The following is a 21,566-nucleotide window of genomic DNA, read 5'->3' as shown; positions in this document are numbered from 1 at the left end:
GGCCGTAAGATGTGAGAGCTAGAAGGTATCTTATTTAAAAATCATTTGATCCATTTTTTTGTTTGGTTTGTAGATAGAAAAGTCATTCCCAGAATACATAATGAACTTCCTCAGAGTCCCATAGCCAATTGGTAGAGTTAGAATCTGAATTTAGGTCTTCTAAGTTGTAGTCAGGAATACATTGCCATGGTGAGTCAGTACTGACAATAATGAGTCAATATGACTTTAGATCAAATGATGGCAAATCAAGCATGTTAAAAAAAAATTTGTGTGTGTGCATCCTATGAATACATCTTTTTAAAACAATTGTCATGACCTTACCTAAAACATCTACATGAGCACAGCAGAAAATGCACAGGCTTTGGTGTCAGACAAATCTATTTTGAATCCTGCTTTGGCACTTACTATTGGTTTGACTCTGTGAAAGGCACATGACCCCTCAGTCTCAGTTTTCTTACCTGTAAAATGAAAACAAAACAAAACAAAAAAAGCCCTATTTCAAAGAATGACTTTGGGTTTAAATAAACAAAAATGATTAGGTATGCAAATTATGCTAGTAAAATGTTTATAACACAGTAAAAGTAGATATTCAAAACAATGTTAGCTATAGTTATTATAAAGTTTAAAATATATTTCCAAAAATTGCGGTTCAAAGTTGAGCTCAGATGCAGAGTTGATGAAAGTGCTTTTTCTTCTAATTAATATAAACATTTTGCGTCCTTTTCTAAAAGTTGTTATATTTTAAGAATTAAACTTACATAAATGTTTATATTTGTTTTTTAACCTACAAATGTGTATCTATCATGTGTCAGGTTCGGTTCTGGGAAATGGGGTAACAGTGGTGAACAATAGCATATCATCCTCATGGCCTTAAATCTCAATAGAAAGAGGCAACACACTGTTAACAGATAAATAATTTCATATTTTGATACAGTGAAAGAAACAGGGTAAAGGGACAGAAAGTATGGGAGCACATGTTCTCTTAGGCAAGATAGTCAAGGAAGCCCCTCTACAAAAGAGCTGACATTTGAGCAGAGACCTGAATGATTTGAAGGAAACAGTCAGGTACTGATCTGTGAGAAGAGAATGTACAGGTACAGGGAACAAGGGCAAGGGCCCTAAAATAGAAATGAGCATGGCATATATTAGCAGCACAAAGGACAGGATACCTAGCATAAGATGAAAAATTACGTTGACTACATAGCCCATAATGGTTATTTGATTTGCAGTGAGAAGCCACTGGAGGATTTAAGAATTTAAATAATATGATTTGCTTTTGGGTTTTAAGCTTAATCTGGTTGTAGTATAGAGAAAGATGGGTAGAAATTAGGAAAGAACACAAATACAGAGATAAGGAAGCAGTCTATTGCAAACAGATCAGGAATGATGGTAACCTGGAGTACTGTAATATAGTCAGAATGGAAAGAAGTATGATACACTTTGGAATTAAACAAAAGAAAGTAATTAGGAATGATTACTCTGCTTCTGGTTCTCAAAAATGATGAGACTAAGGTGGGAAAGACTGTGAAAGAAGTAAATTGTGATGGGAATAGAGAAGAATCAAGAAACCAATAATTCTATTTTAGTAACATTAAGTTTGAGCCAATCTTTAGTTATCTAGTGGGAATGTCAGGCAAACATTCGAATATATGAATTTAGATCTCGGAAGAAGAGTTTGTGGATGGTATTACACATTTAAAAGTCCCCCAAATACAGGTAAAACTGCATGCAATCACTCAGGGACATACAAATAGAGAAGGGCCACAATGACCAAGCCTTAGTAATACAACTTGAGCACAAATGGAGAATTCAGCTAAGAAAACTGAGAAGGGTCTGCCAGTTACAAACAAAGAAAATTAGAAGTCATGAAACCAAGAAAAGAAAATGTTTCAAGAAAGAGGGAATGGTCGACATTGTTAAATGACATTGAGAGGTCAAGTAAGATTCAGACAGAGGCATAACTATTGGGTCTGACAAGAAAGAGATTGTAAGTGACATTAACAAGAGTCATTGTAGTGGAGTAATGGGGACCAAAGACTGTTCAAAATAGCTAAAATAGGGAATGAGAGATGCTATTTTGCACTTCACCCTTCCTCCTTAATTTCAGGAACATGGATAATAACTGGAGCTGTAGCAGCCATCTTCGAATCATAATGGAAAGACCAAAAGAATCATGGTAAAAATCACTCCTGATGGCCTTGAGCTGCTATCTCTGGACTTCTTAAGTGTTATATTTTATATGTCCTATATTTAACCGAACCTTTCTTGCAGCATAAAAATATATCCTGTACACCCAAACAACACATATGGCTCTCTATCCTAGTTTCTCAGTTTTCAGTTTGAATAAAAAATAGGCTGGGTGTGGCGGCTTATGCCTGTAATCCCAGCACTTTGGGAAGCCGAGGTGGGCAGATCCCTTGAGCTCAAGGAGTTCGAGACCAGCCTGGGCAACACTGCGAAACCCAGTCTCTACTAAAAAGTACAAAATTAGCCAGGTGTCATGGCATACGCCTGTATTCTCAGCTACTCAGAAGGCTGAGGAGGGAGAATTGCTTGAGCCCAGGAAGTTGAGGCTGCAGTGAGCTGTGATCGCACCACTGGACTCCAGCCTCAGTATCAGAGCGAGACTCTGTCTCTAAATAGATACATAAGTAAATAAAAACCAAAAAAGCTGCGTCGTTGATTTGCACAAAAGTGAGTCAATTGCATTTATTGTAAACAACATGCTTCATCATCTTTTTATATTTACATGTCCTAGTTATGCTGGAAGTGACCATGTGGAGCTAAATGTATCTATGAAAGGAAAATCTCAAACATAGTAGAGTTCTCTAAATGCTTCTGTAAAAATGTACATATATGTTGCCCTATACCCCCAACCATAGATAGATACTCAAATTTAAATATCTCAATTTCAATTTAGTGTCCTGAGAATTCTCTCTACATGATTGTAATCAGGGGTATATAATATTTTGTAGTCTTTCACGTATTTCTTAAAACATTTCCAATTCTGGTGAAAAGGAGAGACATGGAGGTGAGGAAATGGAGGTCCTGAGTCTAGATAACTATTTAGAAATTTTGCCATAGTCCAGAAATGGGGTAACAGCTGGAGAAGGGATGAGGACAAGGTTAGAGTCTCTGAAGAATAGAATCTGTTAAAACATTTGTTTGTCAAAGAAAATATTGAAGAAGAAATACCTCTTGAAGGAACAAAGACATTTCCCATCTGATATTCCTGTGGCATTAGTCTCTAAAGTCTTAAATCATACTAAAATTATTTTAAAATATAATTTTGTAATTTGTAAGTATATATGAATATATTTGTAATGTATGTAAATATATGTGAAATATTCTATTGAAGGAATTCTGACATTTTCACTGTAAAGCACTAGAAACTGTCAAAAAACAGAATATCTTGACCATAGATTTTCTAATAAAACATTTAAATATAATAATGTAATTTAATTAATAATAGTTTGTGATAAATTTAGGCTCAACATATTCAAGAGTTATCTGCCATTGCTTTTAAAAAAATTAATGAGAATATAAATTATGCTTTTACATTTTCCTCAGTTTGCTTTCTGATGATAATCCAACAAGTATAACATATGGTAATGTCTAATGTATATGATAGAAGTAAAAGAGCAAAAAATTAAAAGGTTTAGGCATCTATGATGTTAATTTACTGTTTTAATAAAATAAGATCATAACAATATTCCATATATCTACAAAGCATGTTACTTTTCATGCTCATTAGTATATTTCCTTGTGGTACAAACAAAAGCACAGTTATTTGATCAGAGAAGTAGTTCTTTAAATAGTTTGATGAAGTATATTAATATAATTTTAAAATAAAGTTGCTATTGAAGTGCTGCTTTAGGGCAATGGTAGTGTTAAAACTGGAAAAAATGCTTTCATAATTATAAAAAGTGAATCAGCACCTTTATATTATAAGAATCTGGAAATGCTCAATTCTTTTCTGCTTATAGTGAAGTAACTGTCTAATGAATTTGGAGATTTGCTCATTTTCAGTCTATATAAGTTTTAGCAACAATAATTATAGCATAGTGACTTTTTAAAAAATGTGAATTTTTCAGATATGAAGGATATATGCACAATCTAGGAAGAACTGTTTTTCCTCCTAGAGCCTCACTGAAATGGCCAACGGAATTTTAAAAAATAAGAGCGAAAAAGAGAGCAAATGAGGACATACACCTATAATAGTACTGAAATGAAGGAAAAACTTCTACCACATTTAAAAAATATCAAGAATATTTTGCTGGGACCTTTCAAACCAGATGAATTCCCCTGCCACCTGCACCCCTCTGCTGAGGATTTAATTTTTTTAAAATCATTTTTATAATTGTGGTATAAAATAGACATAATATAAAAATTACCATCTTAAGCATTTTAAGTATACAGTTCAGTGGTGTTATTTATATTGTTGTGAAGCCATCACCATCATTCATCTCCATAACTCTATCTTGTAAAACTAAAACTCTGTTCCCGTTTGTACCACACAAAATACCCTATCCTCTCCTTTCCCTACCCACTAGCAACCATTACTCTACTCCCTGTCTCTATGATTTTTTACTACTCTTACTACCTCATATAAGTGGAATCACAGTATCTTGTCTTTTTGTGGCTTATTTTACTTAGCATAATGTTCTTAAGGTTCATTTATGTTGTAGTACATCTCAGATTTTCCTTCCTTTTTTTCTCCCACATCACCACAAACATTTATCATTTGTGTTATGAACATTCAAAATCCTCTCTTCTAACTTTTTAAGAATATACACTAAATTACTGTTAACCATATTCAACCTACAGTGCTATAAAACATTAGGAACATTAGTAAATATAATTATATATTATTATATAAATATCATATTATATTTAATTATATTTTATATAGTATTATAAATTATAGTGCTACAATAAACATGGGGTACAGGTACATAGTTCATAAATTACAATGCTGCAATAAACATGGGGTATAGGTACATAATTTATAATTATATATTATAGTGCTGCAATAAACATGGGGGTGCATGTATCTCCTCAATATACTAATTTCTTTTCCTTTAGATAAACACCTAGTATTGTGATTGCTGGGTTATAAGTTAGTTCTACTTTTAGTTTTTTGAGAAACATCCATACTGTTTTCCATAATGGCTGCATGAATTTACATTACCATCAACAGTATACAAGATTTCCCTTTCCTCTGCATCCTTGCTACCATTTGCTATTTTTTGTCTTTTTGGTTATGGCCATTCTAATTGGGATGAGAAACCTCATCATGGTTTGACTTGCAATTCCCTGATGATTAGTGATGTTGAGCATTTTTTCACATACTTATTGACTGTTTGTATGTCTTCTTTTGAGAAATTTCTACTCAGATCCTTTTTAAAATCGGACTATTTGGGGTTTTTTTGCTGTTTAGTTGTTTTGAGTTCCAGGTATGTTCTATAGAGCACTTACTGGGTGAATACTTTGCCATTACTTTTTTTTCCCCATTTTATAGGTTGTTTCTTTATTCTGTTGATTGTTTCCTTTGCTATACAGAAGCTTTTTAGTTTGATATAGTCCCATTTGTCAATTTTTGGTTTTGGTACCTGTTTTAAGAGCACCTTGGGTTTTTCTTCCAGTTTTCATGTCACTTGTCTAGATACATTTTCTACACCATAAACATCAAAAGGATAAAAGTTATGACCTGCAAGAATACTAGAGTATTCCCCTGTACAATTAGTGGGTGTTACACTTACAAGATGCTTAGTAGGTATTTGTTAAATAATGGTAAAAAGAAAAGCTAGGAAAACATACACCAATATGCAAATAGCAGTAATCTCTGGAAGGTAGGTCATGTCTTTTATTTTCTTTATCTTTTCTTTATTTTTCTGCTTTTTCCAAATAATCTATAATAAACATGCATTATTTCCATAAAGAAAACAAAATAATACAGTCAAAAATGTATTATTTCTTAAAGTGACCTGTCACTTAATTCCTTATTAAATAAATCATAGATAAGGAACAATATAAAAAAATTGGCTGGGCATGGTGGCTCATGTCTATAATATTAGCACTTTTGGAGGCAGAGGCGGGAGAATCACTTGACCCCAGGGGCTTGAGACCAGCCTGGACAACATAATGAGACCTAGTCTCTACAAAAAATAAAAATAAATTAATGTTTCATGGTGTTTTACAGAAAACATTTATGCTAAATGAAGTTTATATATTTTATTTACAAATTATTATAGCATATTATCTTCAAAAAATTATTTAGGCACACATTTTAGTACTATAAACCATAGTTCAATATAATTTTGTTTTTCCATTGTTGAAAAAGCCAATTATCAAGCCAAATTCAAGAAATATAGATTCCCAAAGCAAGGCAAATATTTCTGACAAAACTAAAATGCTTTATATTCCTGATTTCTAAGTGATGCGGATCAAATAGATAACTTTTTCCTATTCTATACAAATATTTCACTGTACAACAAGATATAAGCAGTAGTAAATTATAGGGCTACAATTTCTGTGTGGGAAGAAAATTCTAGATTTTTTTTTTGACTGATAGTTTGTATGATATTAGCCAATTAACCCTTAAGTCATTAAAGGAGTGTTATCAATGTATACTTAGAATAACAATTTGTTTCTGAAAACTTACAGTAGAAAACTGTAATCTGGTCACATAGGAACTATTTCATTTATATTTTATTGCATCTTAGGAGTTTTGTGAAAATCTTGGATAGTTAACAAGTGACTAAAGCAAACTCTTACCATCATTTATTCCCCTATCAAACCTAACAGGATCTTCTTTATACTAAGGTTTATGATGATGATAGGTTAAACTTGTCACAAGCATTTTTAATACTGCTTTTTTACTTTAATATATGGAAGACACATTTTCAAGAAGGAAAATGCTGATGTTATCTTGTTTATAAGCTTGCTGCTGAAATGATTTAGATAGTTTTCTTTTCTACATGATATCAGAATAAGGCACTTCTTTTCAAGCAATGAATTATAGCTGATACTTCAAACTTATTCTGTTTGTATTTCCTAGTCCAGGAAAATGATAAAACATAAATATTTATTCTATATAAACAGAACAGGCACAAGATGCAGATAAAAATGATCCATTATGGAGCAGTGAATAATTGCTATGTGTATCACTATAAGAACAGAAAAGGGCATCAAGTATTTCGACTAGCTTTAAATTTGAAGATACCCAAGTTTACTGAGAAAATAAAAAATCTGTAATTTTATATGTTGGGATAATATGTGTTTGTGGTTCATAATTTTTCATTGATAATAAATTTAACATTGTTGTCCACATTTTGGAGAAAGCTCAATAAAACTATTTGCTTTTACTGAGAAGCATATGCAGCAGTAAAACTAAAAACAATGAAAACCCCTAAAAATTAAAAAAATCCCAATCTAAAAATAAGCAGTGAAGCTATTTGCTTATTTAATTTTCTGATTTCCAGATCTTCAAAGTATGGCCATTTGAAATTTTCTAGGTAAATACTTTTGGTAATTTGAGTAAGATATGCTAGTATTTTTCTCTCACAAAAGCAGTATTTATTTTCAATTGTGACAGATGAGACAGTAAGAAAAAGGCAGTATCAAGTAGGAATAAAAAACACCTGTATCAATAATAAAGTCATATAAGTATGAAAAACTTACAGGTGTTAGACACAAGTTCAGACTAGGTTTAAAAAGTGAAACACAAAAATACCAATAATCAGGTAGAGATTTACATACTGTCACTGATGCAACATGGATCTATTAATAATTTCAAGGGATGAAATCTGTACATAAGATAAAAGTTCCCTGTAGGAAACATCTACCGAATTATACTCTTGATGCAACTTAGGCTATGATATAACACAATGCAGGGAACATTTTAAAATAATTTATTTTATATCAAAACAATGAGAAAATATTTTTACTTTTTCTGCATATAACAAACAATAAACCCAACTAGCATAATCATACTGCAAGATATATATACTTTTTGGGAATTGTGTAGGCACTGTAAGAGATTTAATCACAAAATGAGCACTGGATTCTGTACTATACAGGGGAAAGACCATTAGACTTGGAGACAGAAAGTCAAAGTTCTTATCTGGGCATGCCCCTACTTATTACATATCTTCAGACAATTCATTTACAATCCTTCTGAACTCTGAATTTCTTAATTACAGAGATAATCTTGAGGGAAACAAGATCTAAAAGAATTTGGCCAGTTGATCTAAATTTAAGTTATACAATCTCAACTATGCTAAATGAATGAGAAACACAAGTAAAACTTAAGGTGTAATTGGATTGATATTTTCCTAAAACAACCTTGGAGAATCAATTCATTCCCTGATGAGGAATGTAAACTCAGGAGGGTTAAGGAATTTTCCCAGAGTGACACAGCTAAGTGGAGAAGTAGATATTCAAATCCAGGTCTCTCTTACCTTCATGTTCCTCAGAACATATTTTATTTAATTTCTATTTTACGGAAACAGACATGAAAAAGGAAGTTACCTAAAACATACAAATGTAACAAACAGGAAACAGTATTGGCTTTTTGACATTTACATGAAGAAACTGATCATATATCAAAGCCGCTTCCCAGGAATTAAACATTTCTCAGTGTCAGTAAGTACTTGGGAACAATTTCAGATAATGCCAGCATTTGCATTCTACTGCCATTCTACTGGCATAAAGCTCTTTATCATAAATAGTATAGAAATTTCAATCCTATTATTTGACCATGTTTAAAATCCTATTATTTCAACTTATTTGCTTGAAATGGTAGTCTCTTTAAATATTTCTGTATAGTATATTCTTGCAATTATGGATTATATTATTTCTTTGTATAAGAAAAACAAGAAATTTATAAATCCATAGCTCATTATTGCTGAACAAAGAAAGATCTCATCACAAAAGCCTGAAAAAACCCTACACAAAATTAGCAGTATAGGCAAAATATTACTTTCTCCGATACTGTATATATTTGCTTCTATAACTGCATTCACATACCTAGATACTTAGCAAAAAACATATAGACTTACATATCAGTCATAATGTACTATAACGGCCAGTGCACACTACTCTAAACAAAATGTAGATTTACTAAGTTGTGAACAACATTTGTTTTAAAGGTGAAATTGAATAGGTAGAATAAAATAGGGTATATTGCACATAGGATAAAAAAAGTTTTATTTCAGTGTGGGGGTGTATGCATGTGTATATATGGTAGGGTTGTATAATGGGCTATGTAGGGCTGTGTCTATGGGTATGTGTAGAGTTGTTTGTAGAGATGTATGTACAGGGGTGTGCAGGTGTTTGAGAAGGTTTATGAATAAAAGTATGTGTAGTCATGTATAGAAATGTGTATAGAGGTGTATGTAGGGATGTGTACAGAATGGTGTGTAGCAACGTGTAAGACGTTACAGGGTAACTTGTATTTCTTACTGTGAGTTCTAGTCAAAGACCTCTGGAAGTTACTGCTCCAACCAACCAGCTTGTTAGACTGGGTCATTCTCACTATTCTAACAAGAATCTCGAAGTTAATGTCATCATTATATGGACTTGCTGATCACAATGATGTATTAGTATATTATTAGGAATAGTACACTAAGTCATACCCTATGGAAAATTTTACTCAATTTTCATCAATTCTATAAACATTTACCTTAAGTTTTATTTTGTACCTCAGAGAGTACCAAAAGTTATCTGTCTTATATTTTCTAGTTTTTGTAATTTATTTTTCACTTATTTCAGAAACCAAGGTAAATGACTGACACAATACACACTTGACTTCCCTTTTAAACCTCCAATACTTTAGGGTTACTGTGAAATAGATACATTCTTCATTTAAATATAATAAAACTTGGTAAAATCCTTTAAATTTGATTTCAAACCAAAGGCTGATGATTTCTGTTTGTCTTTAATTTCTCACAATATAAAATTCATCAAAGTGTGACAATTAGTTAACTCCATTAGGCTAACTTGATTATATTCCTACATAGGTCAATATGTAAAGTTATTTAAATTGAGAACAGAGCTTGTAAAATTAATCTTCTTATATAATGCAAATGACACTAAGTCATGTATTAAACACTCCCCAAATAGCAGAAGAAACAGGTGAGAATACATTAAAATAAATACAGTGATTCTGGATGGTGAAAGATAGATGAATGCCTAATTTTTAGAAACACCAACCAAAATTATTTAAACATTTTCTCTCATTGTTTTTTAAAAAATCTGTAAATTTTAAAACAAATTATAAATAATTCACTTCTATGATAGTGGCAAATTTTGTGTTAAATTACTCAAAATTGCTTTCTACTGTCAATTTCAGTGAAACTAGAAGAACATATTTTTAAAAACAAAAATTTTCATATGTATATAAATATTGTGAATATGAAAACAACAATAATACCATTTGCAGACCTCCTTGCTCCCTGAGATTTTTATAATATCTTCATGGTCTTAGCTTGTATTAGATATTTTAAAACTCATTCAGGGAAAAAAAGAAAATATTTGTTTTAGAAACATCATCTTCCCCAAGCTACCAACATAGGAAAAAAATGTAACAACCATCTGTTGGTATTCAGATAGGTTACTTGAGTTCCAAGTAACACAATGAAGCAAATGACAGTGAAGCAAATGACACTGAAGTTGAGTATAAAATAACAGAAGTCTTCAAATTGTAAAAGCAAGGAAAATACAATTAAAAACACATTATTCCCACTCTTCTATGTTAAGACTGAGTACTTGTCCCTCACGATCTCTTTTCTAAAAACTTTAAAGAACTTGCACAAATGATATGCAAGTGAGATAAATTTTAGAAATTAAAATATTTGTTAAGTATATGATTTACATAATGTTATTGTTTTACTTTATTCTGCCAAATAGTTCCTTGTTTAGTTTAATTATCACAATTGATGCTGTTAACACAAGTGAATCTACTGTTTACTTCTTAATTTAATAGTACGCTCATTGTGTGTAGGGCACAAAACTGGCTTTGCTTGAAAATAATTTTTAATGTTTACTATGTAATAATAAGGGATAAAGTGGGTAAAAGTTGATAATGCCAGTGTTTATCAACTGCTTTTTTTTTTTCATTATCACCTTCTAAGGAGTCGCTTTAGAAATACTTTTCCGGCCAGGCGCGGTGGCTCAATGCCTATAATCCCAGCACTTTGGGAGGCCAAGGCGGGCAGACCACAAGGTCAGGAGATCAAGATCATCTTGGCTAACATGGTGAAATCTCGCCTCTACTAAAAAATACAAAAAATTAGCCGGGCGTGGTGGAGAGCGCCTATAGTCCCAGCTACTCGGGAAGCTGAGGCAGGAGAATGGCATGAATCTGGGAGGCAGAGCTTGCAGTGAGCTGAGATCGTACCACTGCACTCCAGCCTGGGCGACAGAGCAAAGACTCCATCTCAGAAAAAAATATATATATATATATATTTTTTTTTTCCCTGTCTCCTCATGAAATTTTAATGTCACAGATATACTGCTGAATACTGCTGATCTGTTTATGTTTATGTGCATAGCTATACTTTCTACATGGAAAGAGCTGGGTATAACGGTTAACTTTTTTATTTAATACAAGATTAAGAATGATTCAACAGGGTCGGACGCAGTGGTTCACGCCTGTAATCCCAGCACTTTGGGAGGCTGAGGTGGGCAGATCACCTGAGGCCAGGAGTTCAAGACCAGCCTGGACAACATGGCAAAACCCCGTCTCTACTAAAAATACAAAAATTAGCTGGGTGTGGTGGCAGGTACATGTAATCCCAGCTACTTGGGAGGCTGAGGCAGAAGAATCGCTTGAACCTGGGTACAGGGAGCCGAGATTGCGCCATTGCACTCTAGCCTGGGCAACAAGAGCAAAACTCCGTCTCAAAACAAAACAAAACAAAATAAAACAAAAAAACAATTTTTAAGTTAAAATGTAAAAGTGATTAATGTTTAACTTTAGACCTATATTTGCTAAGTAACTTTAAATATGATTTATATAAATTGCTATACATCAAATTATATATACACATTATCAATTTACATAAACATAATAAAGTTAAATCAAGTTTTAAAAAAATCATTCAAAACTACTAAAACTGTAGTTCCAGCTAAAGTAAATGAAAAACAATTAAATAAATGTCTTAAAAATCATTCTTGGTGAACTTTGACTTTTGAAACTTTTGGTTGGTGAGAGAGTAACTCTTAACTAGGGAAATATGCAGAGTTGTCAGACACAAAAGTACTTAAGATCAAGCATAAGAAGTATCCACATGGCCAATTGGCAGGCACTGGCCACCTCTTCTAAAGTAACTTTAAGATCAAGCAATTGATCAAAAGTCCTCCCCTCACAGCCATCTGTCATGTTTTGTGGCAGTAATTTTGTATATATTTTCTGTATTTTCCATGAACTCAATGTCAGTAATGCTTGTGTGATACCCAAGGAAGCCTGAGAGATTAAATATGAAGAATAAAATTTTCTTGGGAAGGGTTTAGCTGTGGAGAGTCACCAACCACTTTAATTTTGCATTTTTGCCCCCATAAGAACCAATGTTTGCCCTCACTGAAAATGCATTGCATATGTCTTATAATATTAAGGTCCTAACAAAATGTTAGTAGTGGTTATTTCTTGAATTTTTTTTACCTTTACATATTAACTGTTCTCCAAGCTTCCTATAATAAGCATGTGCTAGTTCATAATATTTTAAAAGTAATTAAAATAATTATTTCCATGTTGATCATAGACATCATAATTAGACCACAAATGTTTGGTCTTAATATCTAACTAAATATCTAGACAAGTCTTTTTGAAACTACAGAATTTCTTGGTCTCATATATCTAACCTTATGTTTATAATAACATTTGTTTATTCACTTTTTTCTTTACCCTACATAACCAAAACATTTGTAGTGTACAAAGTGAAATACACATGATTAAGAATTACAAATGCATTTCTGAAAGTTTTGATACTTTCTAGGATGTTAGAATAGAATATGGCAAAAGACATGCTCATCCTCCACTTTTTTAAGATAAAAAGTAATAACTATGCAAAAGACTTAAACATAAAAAAGGAAAATGTAATTCATTTTTTACTTGTGAATGCTGAAATGAAATTTCTGAAAATCTGGATTCATTCATAGTACAGAACACTTTACTCTGGTAATTATATTATTTGTGGGTTAAATGATTAAATATGCTAAAATAAAGAGATAAAAACAGACAAAGGCATAACGCCTAATACTGATTTTTCAGCTCAAACAAAAATGAAAAGTTCTAAATTCCTTCAGTTTGCATCTTGAAAAAAAATTATAATTAAAATTCTGACAGACCAGAACTATTTAACAGCATCACTGCCACCACAGCATACAATAGATTTGGTACTGTGGAAGTCACAACACTGACTATATTGACCTTACAGCCTTACATTGACCTTATATGTGATGAGAAATGAAGGATTTTACCATGTAAGAAATGCAAATAGAACTCATCTTACGAAGAAAGGACAAGAAGCTAGGTTTGAAAGATGACAGAAGTGTAAACTATTTTCAATAATGTTACTTACGTATACCAAAAGCTTACCAATTAATTTTTTTCTATCTTTTCTTCTCTTTTTTTTTAATACCAGTTGACTTTAACGAGGAATATCTGAATGTTAATTCTTTATCAGTTTTCATACATCATCCTTTACCTTGGTCAGCCAGCTGAAAATCATGTAAGCTATAAATTAGCTTTAAACAAGCTTTGAATCAGGTTAGAACTGGTTTTCAAATTAAAGAGCCTTCCGTATATTACAAGGTGCTGTCATTCTATTGCCCCAATCAATTCTGTGTGGCCTGAGGTAGAAGGAAAATGAATGCTGTCTTCATTTGCAATGGGTTTATCTCTTACAGCAGACTGTGGAAATATAACCACAGCAATGAATTGAAAGCTATAGTTACATTTAACATTGCCAGTGCAGGAAATCGTTGCTCCTTAATAAAGATGGAATTTCAATGGGGAAAAAAGGACATTTCTTTACTGTAAAAAAAATACACAAAAATTAACACTGATTAAATTTAAAATAAAGAGCATTTCCGAAAATTATAGTTTAGCCAGCATGGTATCAAAATAATTTTAAATGGTCTTTAAATAAAGAAATGAAAAACACAATAGATGAGGTATTTCCAGTGTTTCAGAAGTATTAATCTATTTACAAATACATTTTTCACCTTTATCTTAATGAAAACCATTTCTTTTCCCTGTGGACATGTGCAACTAAACAGAAGAGTGAATTAGGTATTGGTCAGGTTCACTGTCATCATCACTAGATTCTAAGAAAGTGACAGAACCCTCCCCTCCAAAAGCCCTGATAAGTAGGTATTATTATTGTCTCCATTTTAACATGAGGAAACTGAGGCACAGAGAGACTATGCCACTTGCCCAAGTTTACACAGTTACCTAAATAATTTGATTCCAAGTCTGCATTCTTGAGGAGACTATTTGACTAGAAGTACAGGGACACTGAGTACATCTAAGAAACTAACTTCTCAGGAAACACTTTGTATTAGATGCAATGAGGGATATTGCTGAGGGGAAGTTAGAAACCTTAAAGGGTCTGTCAAGTGAAGAAAAAGGTAGGTTTCATTGCCAGAGGACAAAGATATCAGCATGTTTATGTGCAAATATTCATATTACAGACACATAAGAATGCATTCAGTCTTTTAACAAAAAGTTTACTTGGTGGTCTCTGTGTTGCTCTACCTAATTACTCATTGTGTATCCTTCTATAGTTTGAGTTTACTCATGTTTTTTTGCAAAATTATTACGAATTACTTTTCAGCACTAAACTTGTTAATTACTGTTAATTTAATAACAAGATTATGATAATTTCTGAAGTGCTTAATGATAGACTGAACCAATAAATGATGGCTGAAAGAACACTGACCAGAACTGACCTGGTCATAGCTCTGTCATTAACTAGCTGTCAAAAAGCTGTGTGACCCTATGGCTTCTCTGAGGTTACCTCTCCAGGTCTCACTTTCCTCATCTGTAAAATAAAGCACTTGGACGAGATCAATAATTTCAAATTATTTAACCATACAAGTGGCAGTAAAATCAATTTAGTGGATACTGATTACCTTTTTAAATCTAAAAATAACACAGCAAAAATTATCAGCATGTTTTACTCCATGAAATCTTTAAGTTATATAGCAAACAATATAAAATGAATCTTTTGTTTAAAAAGTTTGCAAGTCTCTCTAGATGGTATTTCAGGTCCATATTAGCTATTAAATTCTATAATTCTAATAGATTTAAAGATATATCTTTTAAAAACAGCAAAATGTTCACTAATAAACTTTAGATTTCAAGGTCTTTTTTGAACTGAAAATACAGGCAGTACTCAGTTTCTAAACAAGTTAGATTCTACAAGCCTACTGGAAAGTTCATCATTTTAAACTTAGAACATTGCCGGAAAAAATATTTTAAATGGGTTACAGCCCCATCACAAGGCCTATTTCAAATTCTGACTCCTGACAAGAAAAATTTCTCAGGCACTGGATAGTCTTTATTAAACGATTAAAGTGGGAAGGCTAATTTGTCAACTCCTCTTACTACTTAGTAGCTTTCTACTTAAGTGATCAATATCCTTAAATTCCTCACTTGGGTCACATGATCCAGGTTAGTCCTTACCTTAATAAAAATTCAAACTCCAAAATTATTTCCCACAAACTCTTCTATAAACCAAAACTTCCTTTTCTATCACTGCATACTGCAATTGTTGTGTTTAGTAGATAAGCATCCAAGAGGAATTGCTTTATGATGTAGTATGTGCAATATAATATAAAGATATGTTTGTGGTTGAGGATAATCCAAGTGTATAATTAGCAGAACTATGAACAGACAAAAAATTTACAGTAAGGACACTACCCTAAACTCCACATTGATGTCATTGTCTGTTCTATTTTGAAAAAGGAGTGCCTTACTAGGGGAAGTACTCTGGAGATTAGCTTTTCCTGTCCTCTTCTGATCCCTAACTTCCCCTAAAGGGCTCCAAATAGATTTTCAGTGGCTATAAACTCATGACATAATATTTACAATGCTTTATGATATGGTCTCAATCTAATGCCCAACCATTTTGCATTAAAAATATATTAACTGAAAAGACTATATTTTCTTTACTGAATTGCCTTTGCTGCATTGTCAAATATCAGTTAACTATACTTATGTGGGTCTATTTCCGGGTTCTCTATTCTGCTTCATTGACCTATTCGTGTATTCTTTTACAAATACAACACTGTCTTGATTACTGTAGCTTTATAGTAAGTTTCAAAGTTGGGTAGTGTCCTCCGACTTTGTTCTCCTTTAATATTATGTTGGCTATTACGAGTTTTCTACCTTTCCATATAAACTTTAGAATCGGTTTGTCAAAATCCACAAAATAACTTGCTGAGAGTTTGATTGCACTGAATCTATAGTTTAAACTGAAAAGAACTGACATCTTGACAATATTGATTTCTCCTATCCATGAACATGGAATAGCTTTCTATTTATTTAGTTCTTTATTTCTTTTATTGGAATTTTGTAGTTTCTCTCATACAGGTTTTGTGTATATTTTGTTCGATTCATACCTAAGAATTTCATGGGGGTTTTTGGTGCCAAATCAAATGGTATTATGTTTTAAATTTCACAGTTGAATAGACATTTCTCCAAAGAAGAGATAAACATCATCAATAGGCATATGAAAAAGTGCTCAACATCACTAATCATCAGGGAGATACAAATCCAAACCACTATGAGATACCATCTCATACTCATTAGGATGGCTAATTATCAAAACGTCAAAAGATAACAAATGTTGGCGAGGGGGTGGAGGAGAAAAGAGGAACTCATTTACACTGTTATTAAGAATGTAAGTTGGTATTACCATTATACCATTATAAAAAAACACTATGAAGGTTTCTAAATAAATTAAAATAGAACGACCATATGACCTTGAATCCCTCTTCTAGGAATATAATCAAAGGAAATGAAATCATCACCTCATAAAGACACTTGCACTCTCATGTTCACTGCAGCGTTCACAATAGCCAAGATACAAAAACAACCTAACTGCCCATTAACAGACAAATGGATAAAGAAATTGTGGTATATAAATGTTATTTATCCCTAAAAAAGAATCTTGCCATCTGCCACAACATGGGTGGACCTGGAGGACACAAGACTAAGTGAAACAAGCCAGGCACAAAAACAAAAATATTAAATGATCTCACTTTTATGTGGAATCTAGAAAAAAAAAATCTCAATTATACAGAGATAGAGAACAAAACAGTGGTTATCAGTGGGAAGAAAATGGGGAAGTAGAGGTCAGAGGATATAAGCAGCAGATATATAAGATGAAAAAGTCTAGAGATAAAATATACAACATGGGGCCTACAGGTATACAATTGTACTGTATTTGGAATTCATGCAAAATGAGTAGATTTTAGCTATTCTTGCCAAAACCTTCCGTCCCAAAAAAATGGTAATTATGTGACATGATGGACATGCTAACTTGAACTATAGTAACCTTTTACCATATATATGTATTCCAAAACACCATGTTGTATATCTTAAATATACACAATAAAAAAATTTTAAAAAGAACCTAAAAAGCCCAATAAGAAAAAATTCCAGTAGTCCACTGCTGTAACATAAGAAAGCAATTGGCTTTTGAATATTAGCAAATAGTGCTGGACCATATGGACCTCCAAATGTCAAAAAGAAAGAGAATGAGAGAGAGAGAGAGAGAGAGAGAGAGAGAGAGAGAGAGAGAGAATCTAGGCACAGGCCTGACACCTTTCACAAAAATTCACTCACAATGAATCACAGACATAAATGTAAAATGCAAAACTATAAAACTCCCAGAAGATAACATTGTAGAAAATCTAGGTGACCACAGATTTGATGATACAATACCAAAAATATAATCCATAAGATAAAAAAATTAAGCTGGACTTCATTAACATTAAAAACTTCTACTCTGCAAGAAACAGTGATAATGTTTTGCAAATTGGAAAAAATATTTGCAAAACATGTATCTGATAAAGGACTGGCATTCAAAATATACAAATAACTCTTTAAAATTAAATAATAATTTTGCAACCCAATTTTAAAAACAGGCAAAAGATCTGAATAGATACCTCATAAAAGATATACATATGGCAAATAAACATATGAAAAGATGCTCAATACTACATGTCCTTATCAAATTGCAAATGAAAACAATGAGATACCACTTCCCACATGTTAGAATGACTAAAATCTAAAACACTGACAGCACCAATGCTGGCAAAGATATGGAAAAACAACTCTCATTTGTTGTGGGATGAAATGCAAAATGGTACTGCCATTTTGGAGGACAGTTTGGCAGCCAAACACACTCTTACCAAATGATCCCATAACTGAACTCCTTGGTATTTCCTGACTAAGTTGACTGGTGCCCACTTAAAAACTTGTACCTGAATGTTTATAGTAGCTTTATTCATAACTGCCAAAACTTGGAAACAAATAAGACTGTTGTGTACAAACAAACAAATTTTACACATACTCTCTCTCACCTTTAATAGGAGCATATCCACACAACAGAACATTACTCACTGATTAAAAAAAAAAAAAAAAAAAAAAAAGCTCTTAAGCCATGAAAAGACATGATAAACCCCTAAATGCGTATTGCTTAGGGAAAGAAGCCAAACTGAACAGGCTATATACTATATGACTCTAACTATATGACATTCTAGAAAAGGCAAAACTATGGAGACAGAAAAAAAAATCTGTGGTTGCCAGTGGTTTGATGGTAGAGAGGGAGTGGTGAATAGGCAGAGCACAGGAGATCTTTAGGGCAGTGAACTATTCTGTATGACACTGTAATGGTAGACACATGTCATTATCACAACTGTCAAAACCCACAGAATGTACCACACAAAAAATAAGTTCTAATGTAAACTACAAACTTTAGTTAATAATAATGTATCAATACTGGCTCATCAATTTTTAACAAATGTACCACATGAATGCAAGATGGTAACAGAGGAAACTAGGGAAGGAGGTAGGGATGAGGGGACATATGGGAAATCTGTAGTTTTAACTCCATTTCTCTAAAAACCTAAAGCTGCTTAAAAAGAAATAAAAAAAATTAAAAATACCACCAAAAGGCTATTTCAAAAAAAGCAAAGAGAAAAAAAAATCAAGAGAATATATTAGCAGCTAATACTACTATAATTACTACATTTCACACTATTATGCAGTTTCCCCCATATAAACTGTACACACATTCTCTTTCTCTCCAACGACTTCCTTGAATCCTGGAATGAATCCCAGAAAGGCCTTGGAAGTATGGTAGCATATGGTGGTAGCATTATACTTACTGGCTTCTTAAAGTTAGGTTTGACTATGTCATCTGAGAAATGTGGCCTGGAGTGGTATATATCAAATTCCAGGTATGATTTTAAAAGCCAGTGTGACATTTGTGGTATTTTCTGCTACTATGCCGTGGGCCACATATGTTGAAATAAAACCTCCATCAGCTTTGGTCCCCAGGTGACTATACTGAGCAGAGCTGTTCTGTCAACCTGTACTGATACGTTACATGAATGAGAAATCAACTTGTGTTAATCACCTAAAAATTTGGGATTCTTTTTGTTTGCTGCATAACCTAGCAAATCCTAATTAATACTTCTATCAAATCCTACTAGCCTTTATAATTCCATTGAAATGTCATATTTTTTGCCAGTCTCCTTTTGCTTGGTGCTGAAAGCAATCTTCCTTCTCTCAAAATCCCCACAGTACCTTACCTATACTTCCTAATGGCATTTAACACTTTAAATTTGGTATCATAATTAAATGCATACATGCTTTATCTATCCTAGTAGAACCTAAGTATTTTAAGGGCAAGATTTATGTCTCATCTTACTACATCTGAAGCACCTAGTGAAGTATGTGGCACACCTTCTGAATACTACACAGATTTTTATCCAATAAAAATGAGACTCCTATTGCTAATATATTGGTAGGTCCATCAAGAGAAAGAAAATATCTTGGTAAATAAAAGGTTTACTGTCTCTTAAATTTTATGTAAAGGCAAAAAAAAAAAAAACCCACACAAAATAGGCATTTTCATTTGGATTAGTTTTATACTCTTAGACAATGCCAGTGTTCTTTATTCTGAAGGAGACAATTTATTTTCCTTTTAATTTAAAACCATGTCTATTCCAAAGAAATCTGCTATAATCAACAGGTACTATTAAATGTTAACAGAAATGCTGAGTGAACTAGATAAGAAAATAATCTGTTCTAACAAAGAATATGATTTTAAACTTGCTGAACAGGTATCTTCTTAACTCTCTTACTCTTGGTCTTTTTTGCATATCTGGGTCATGGCTGCCCGAAATTTATGTCCAAACATCATTTGTTACTTCAATAAATAGCCTTGGGCCTCTAAGGCAAAAACTAGAACCTGCACCATCTCTACTGCCATTTGGCAAAATAAAAGTTTAAAAAATAATTTCAGTAACAACTAATAGAAAACAGGCTAGCAGTGGAGAACTACCAGGAACAATCTTAAATCTATCTTAGAAAAAAATGTGCAACATCCAGGTTCCTTGCTTTAAGAAAGTATGACAGAAATAGCCTCTGTTATAAGAGAGTTTGTAACCTAGCTGGTAAAAATAACCCAGATATAGAAAGATCAATAGCAGGACAAAAAATGTCTACCAAATGTCAAATGAACAGGCTAGCAAAAAAAGTGCAAAAGAAATTGAATCTAGGCCTAAGGAATGTAGGGAAACTAGAAAACTAGAATTTAAACTGGACATTTAATTAAGAAGAAAAAAAACTCCTGATGATATATGAGGTTTTTTGCAAAAGAGGAATGAGAAAGAAGGAGGGAGAGAGAAAGAGAGGGGGAGAGAGGAGGGAGAATGGGAGAGACGGAAGGAGAACGGGAGGGAGGCAGTGGAGGTGGGGAGGGAGAGAGAGAGAGAGAGAGAGAGAGAGACTGATTTATATCTAAAAAACTAGCATGAGACTAGATTATATATGGCCTTGAATGTCAGGGACAAAACCCTGATGTCTATCCTATAGTATAGACAATGGAAAGCTCCTTTCTTTTTTCTTGGATTTTCTGACCTGGAAATCTGAAAAGTGATCTTTCCAAGAGTGACTGGGAAAAAGTGTGTAGAACGGCTTAATGAGAACAGAAACAGGTACTGAAGAGAAAGGAGATGTTTGGAATAAAGAACAGAGGAAGTAGTGGCAGTTTTATTTTCTGAGGCAGGAAATAGAATGAAGTAAAGACTTTTTTTGAGGCTGAGAGAAGATAAAAATATCACCCCCCTTTCCTCAGTGAAAGTAAGAGACAAGATCATCTTTAAAAAGTAAGTGTGCTGGGAATAAAACTGACGACTTGATATATTTGTTAAAGATTTGAAATAATTGCTATAAGAAATCTGATAGGGAGCTCACAAAAGATAGCAATGAGGTCTGGTTTAAATTAGAAGGCATGAATTTGTAGTGAACTCAAGTCTATAAA

The 21,566-nt window shown here is 32.8% G+C and overlaps 1 protein-coding gene across 5 annotated transcripts in view; it reads right to left on the bottom strand.

Moving 5' to 3' along the window:
- Positions 1–21,566, bottom strand: part of LOC105475592 (PHD finger protein 14) — a 200,515-nt gene that overhangs the window by 19,888 nt on the left and 159,061 nt on the right. For 2 of the 5 annotated variants that reach the window (XR_983486.3, XR_011622187.1), the window contains one exon: positions 322–458. The exons of 2 other annotated variants lie outside the window; for them this stretch is intronic. Coding sequence is in view for 1 of the 3 variants with exons in the window: in XM_011730974.3 (XP_011729276.1) it covers positions 406–458 (53 nt within the window). In the remaining 2 variants the exon portion in view is untranslated. The remainder of the gene's footprint in view (positions 1–321; positions 459–21,566) is intronic. One more of the 5 variants, XM_011730974.3, reaches the window with a different exon arrangement.

This window comes from Macaca nemestrina, chromosome 4, assembly GCF_043159975.1.
Source record: "Macaca nemestrina isolate mMacNem1 chromosome 4, mMacNem.hap1, whole genome shotgun sequence".
Classification (NCBI taxonomy): domain Eukaryota; kingdom Metazoa; phylum Chordata; class Mammalia; order Primates; family Cercopithecidae; genus Macaca; species Macaca nemestrina.
This window is presented reverse-complemented; position numbering and strand designations above follow the sequence as displayed.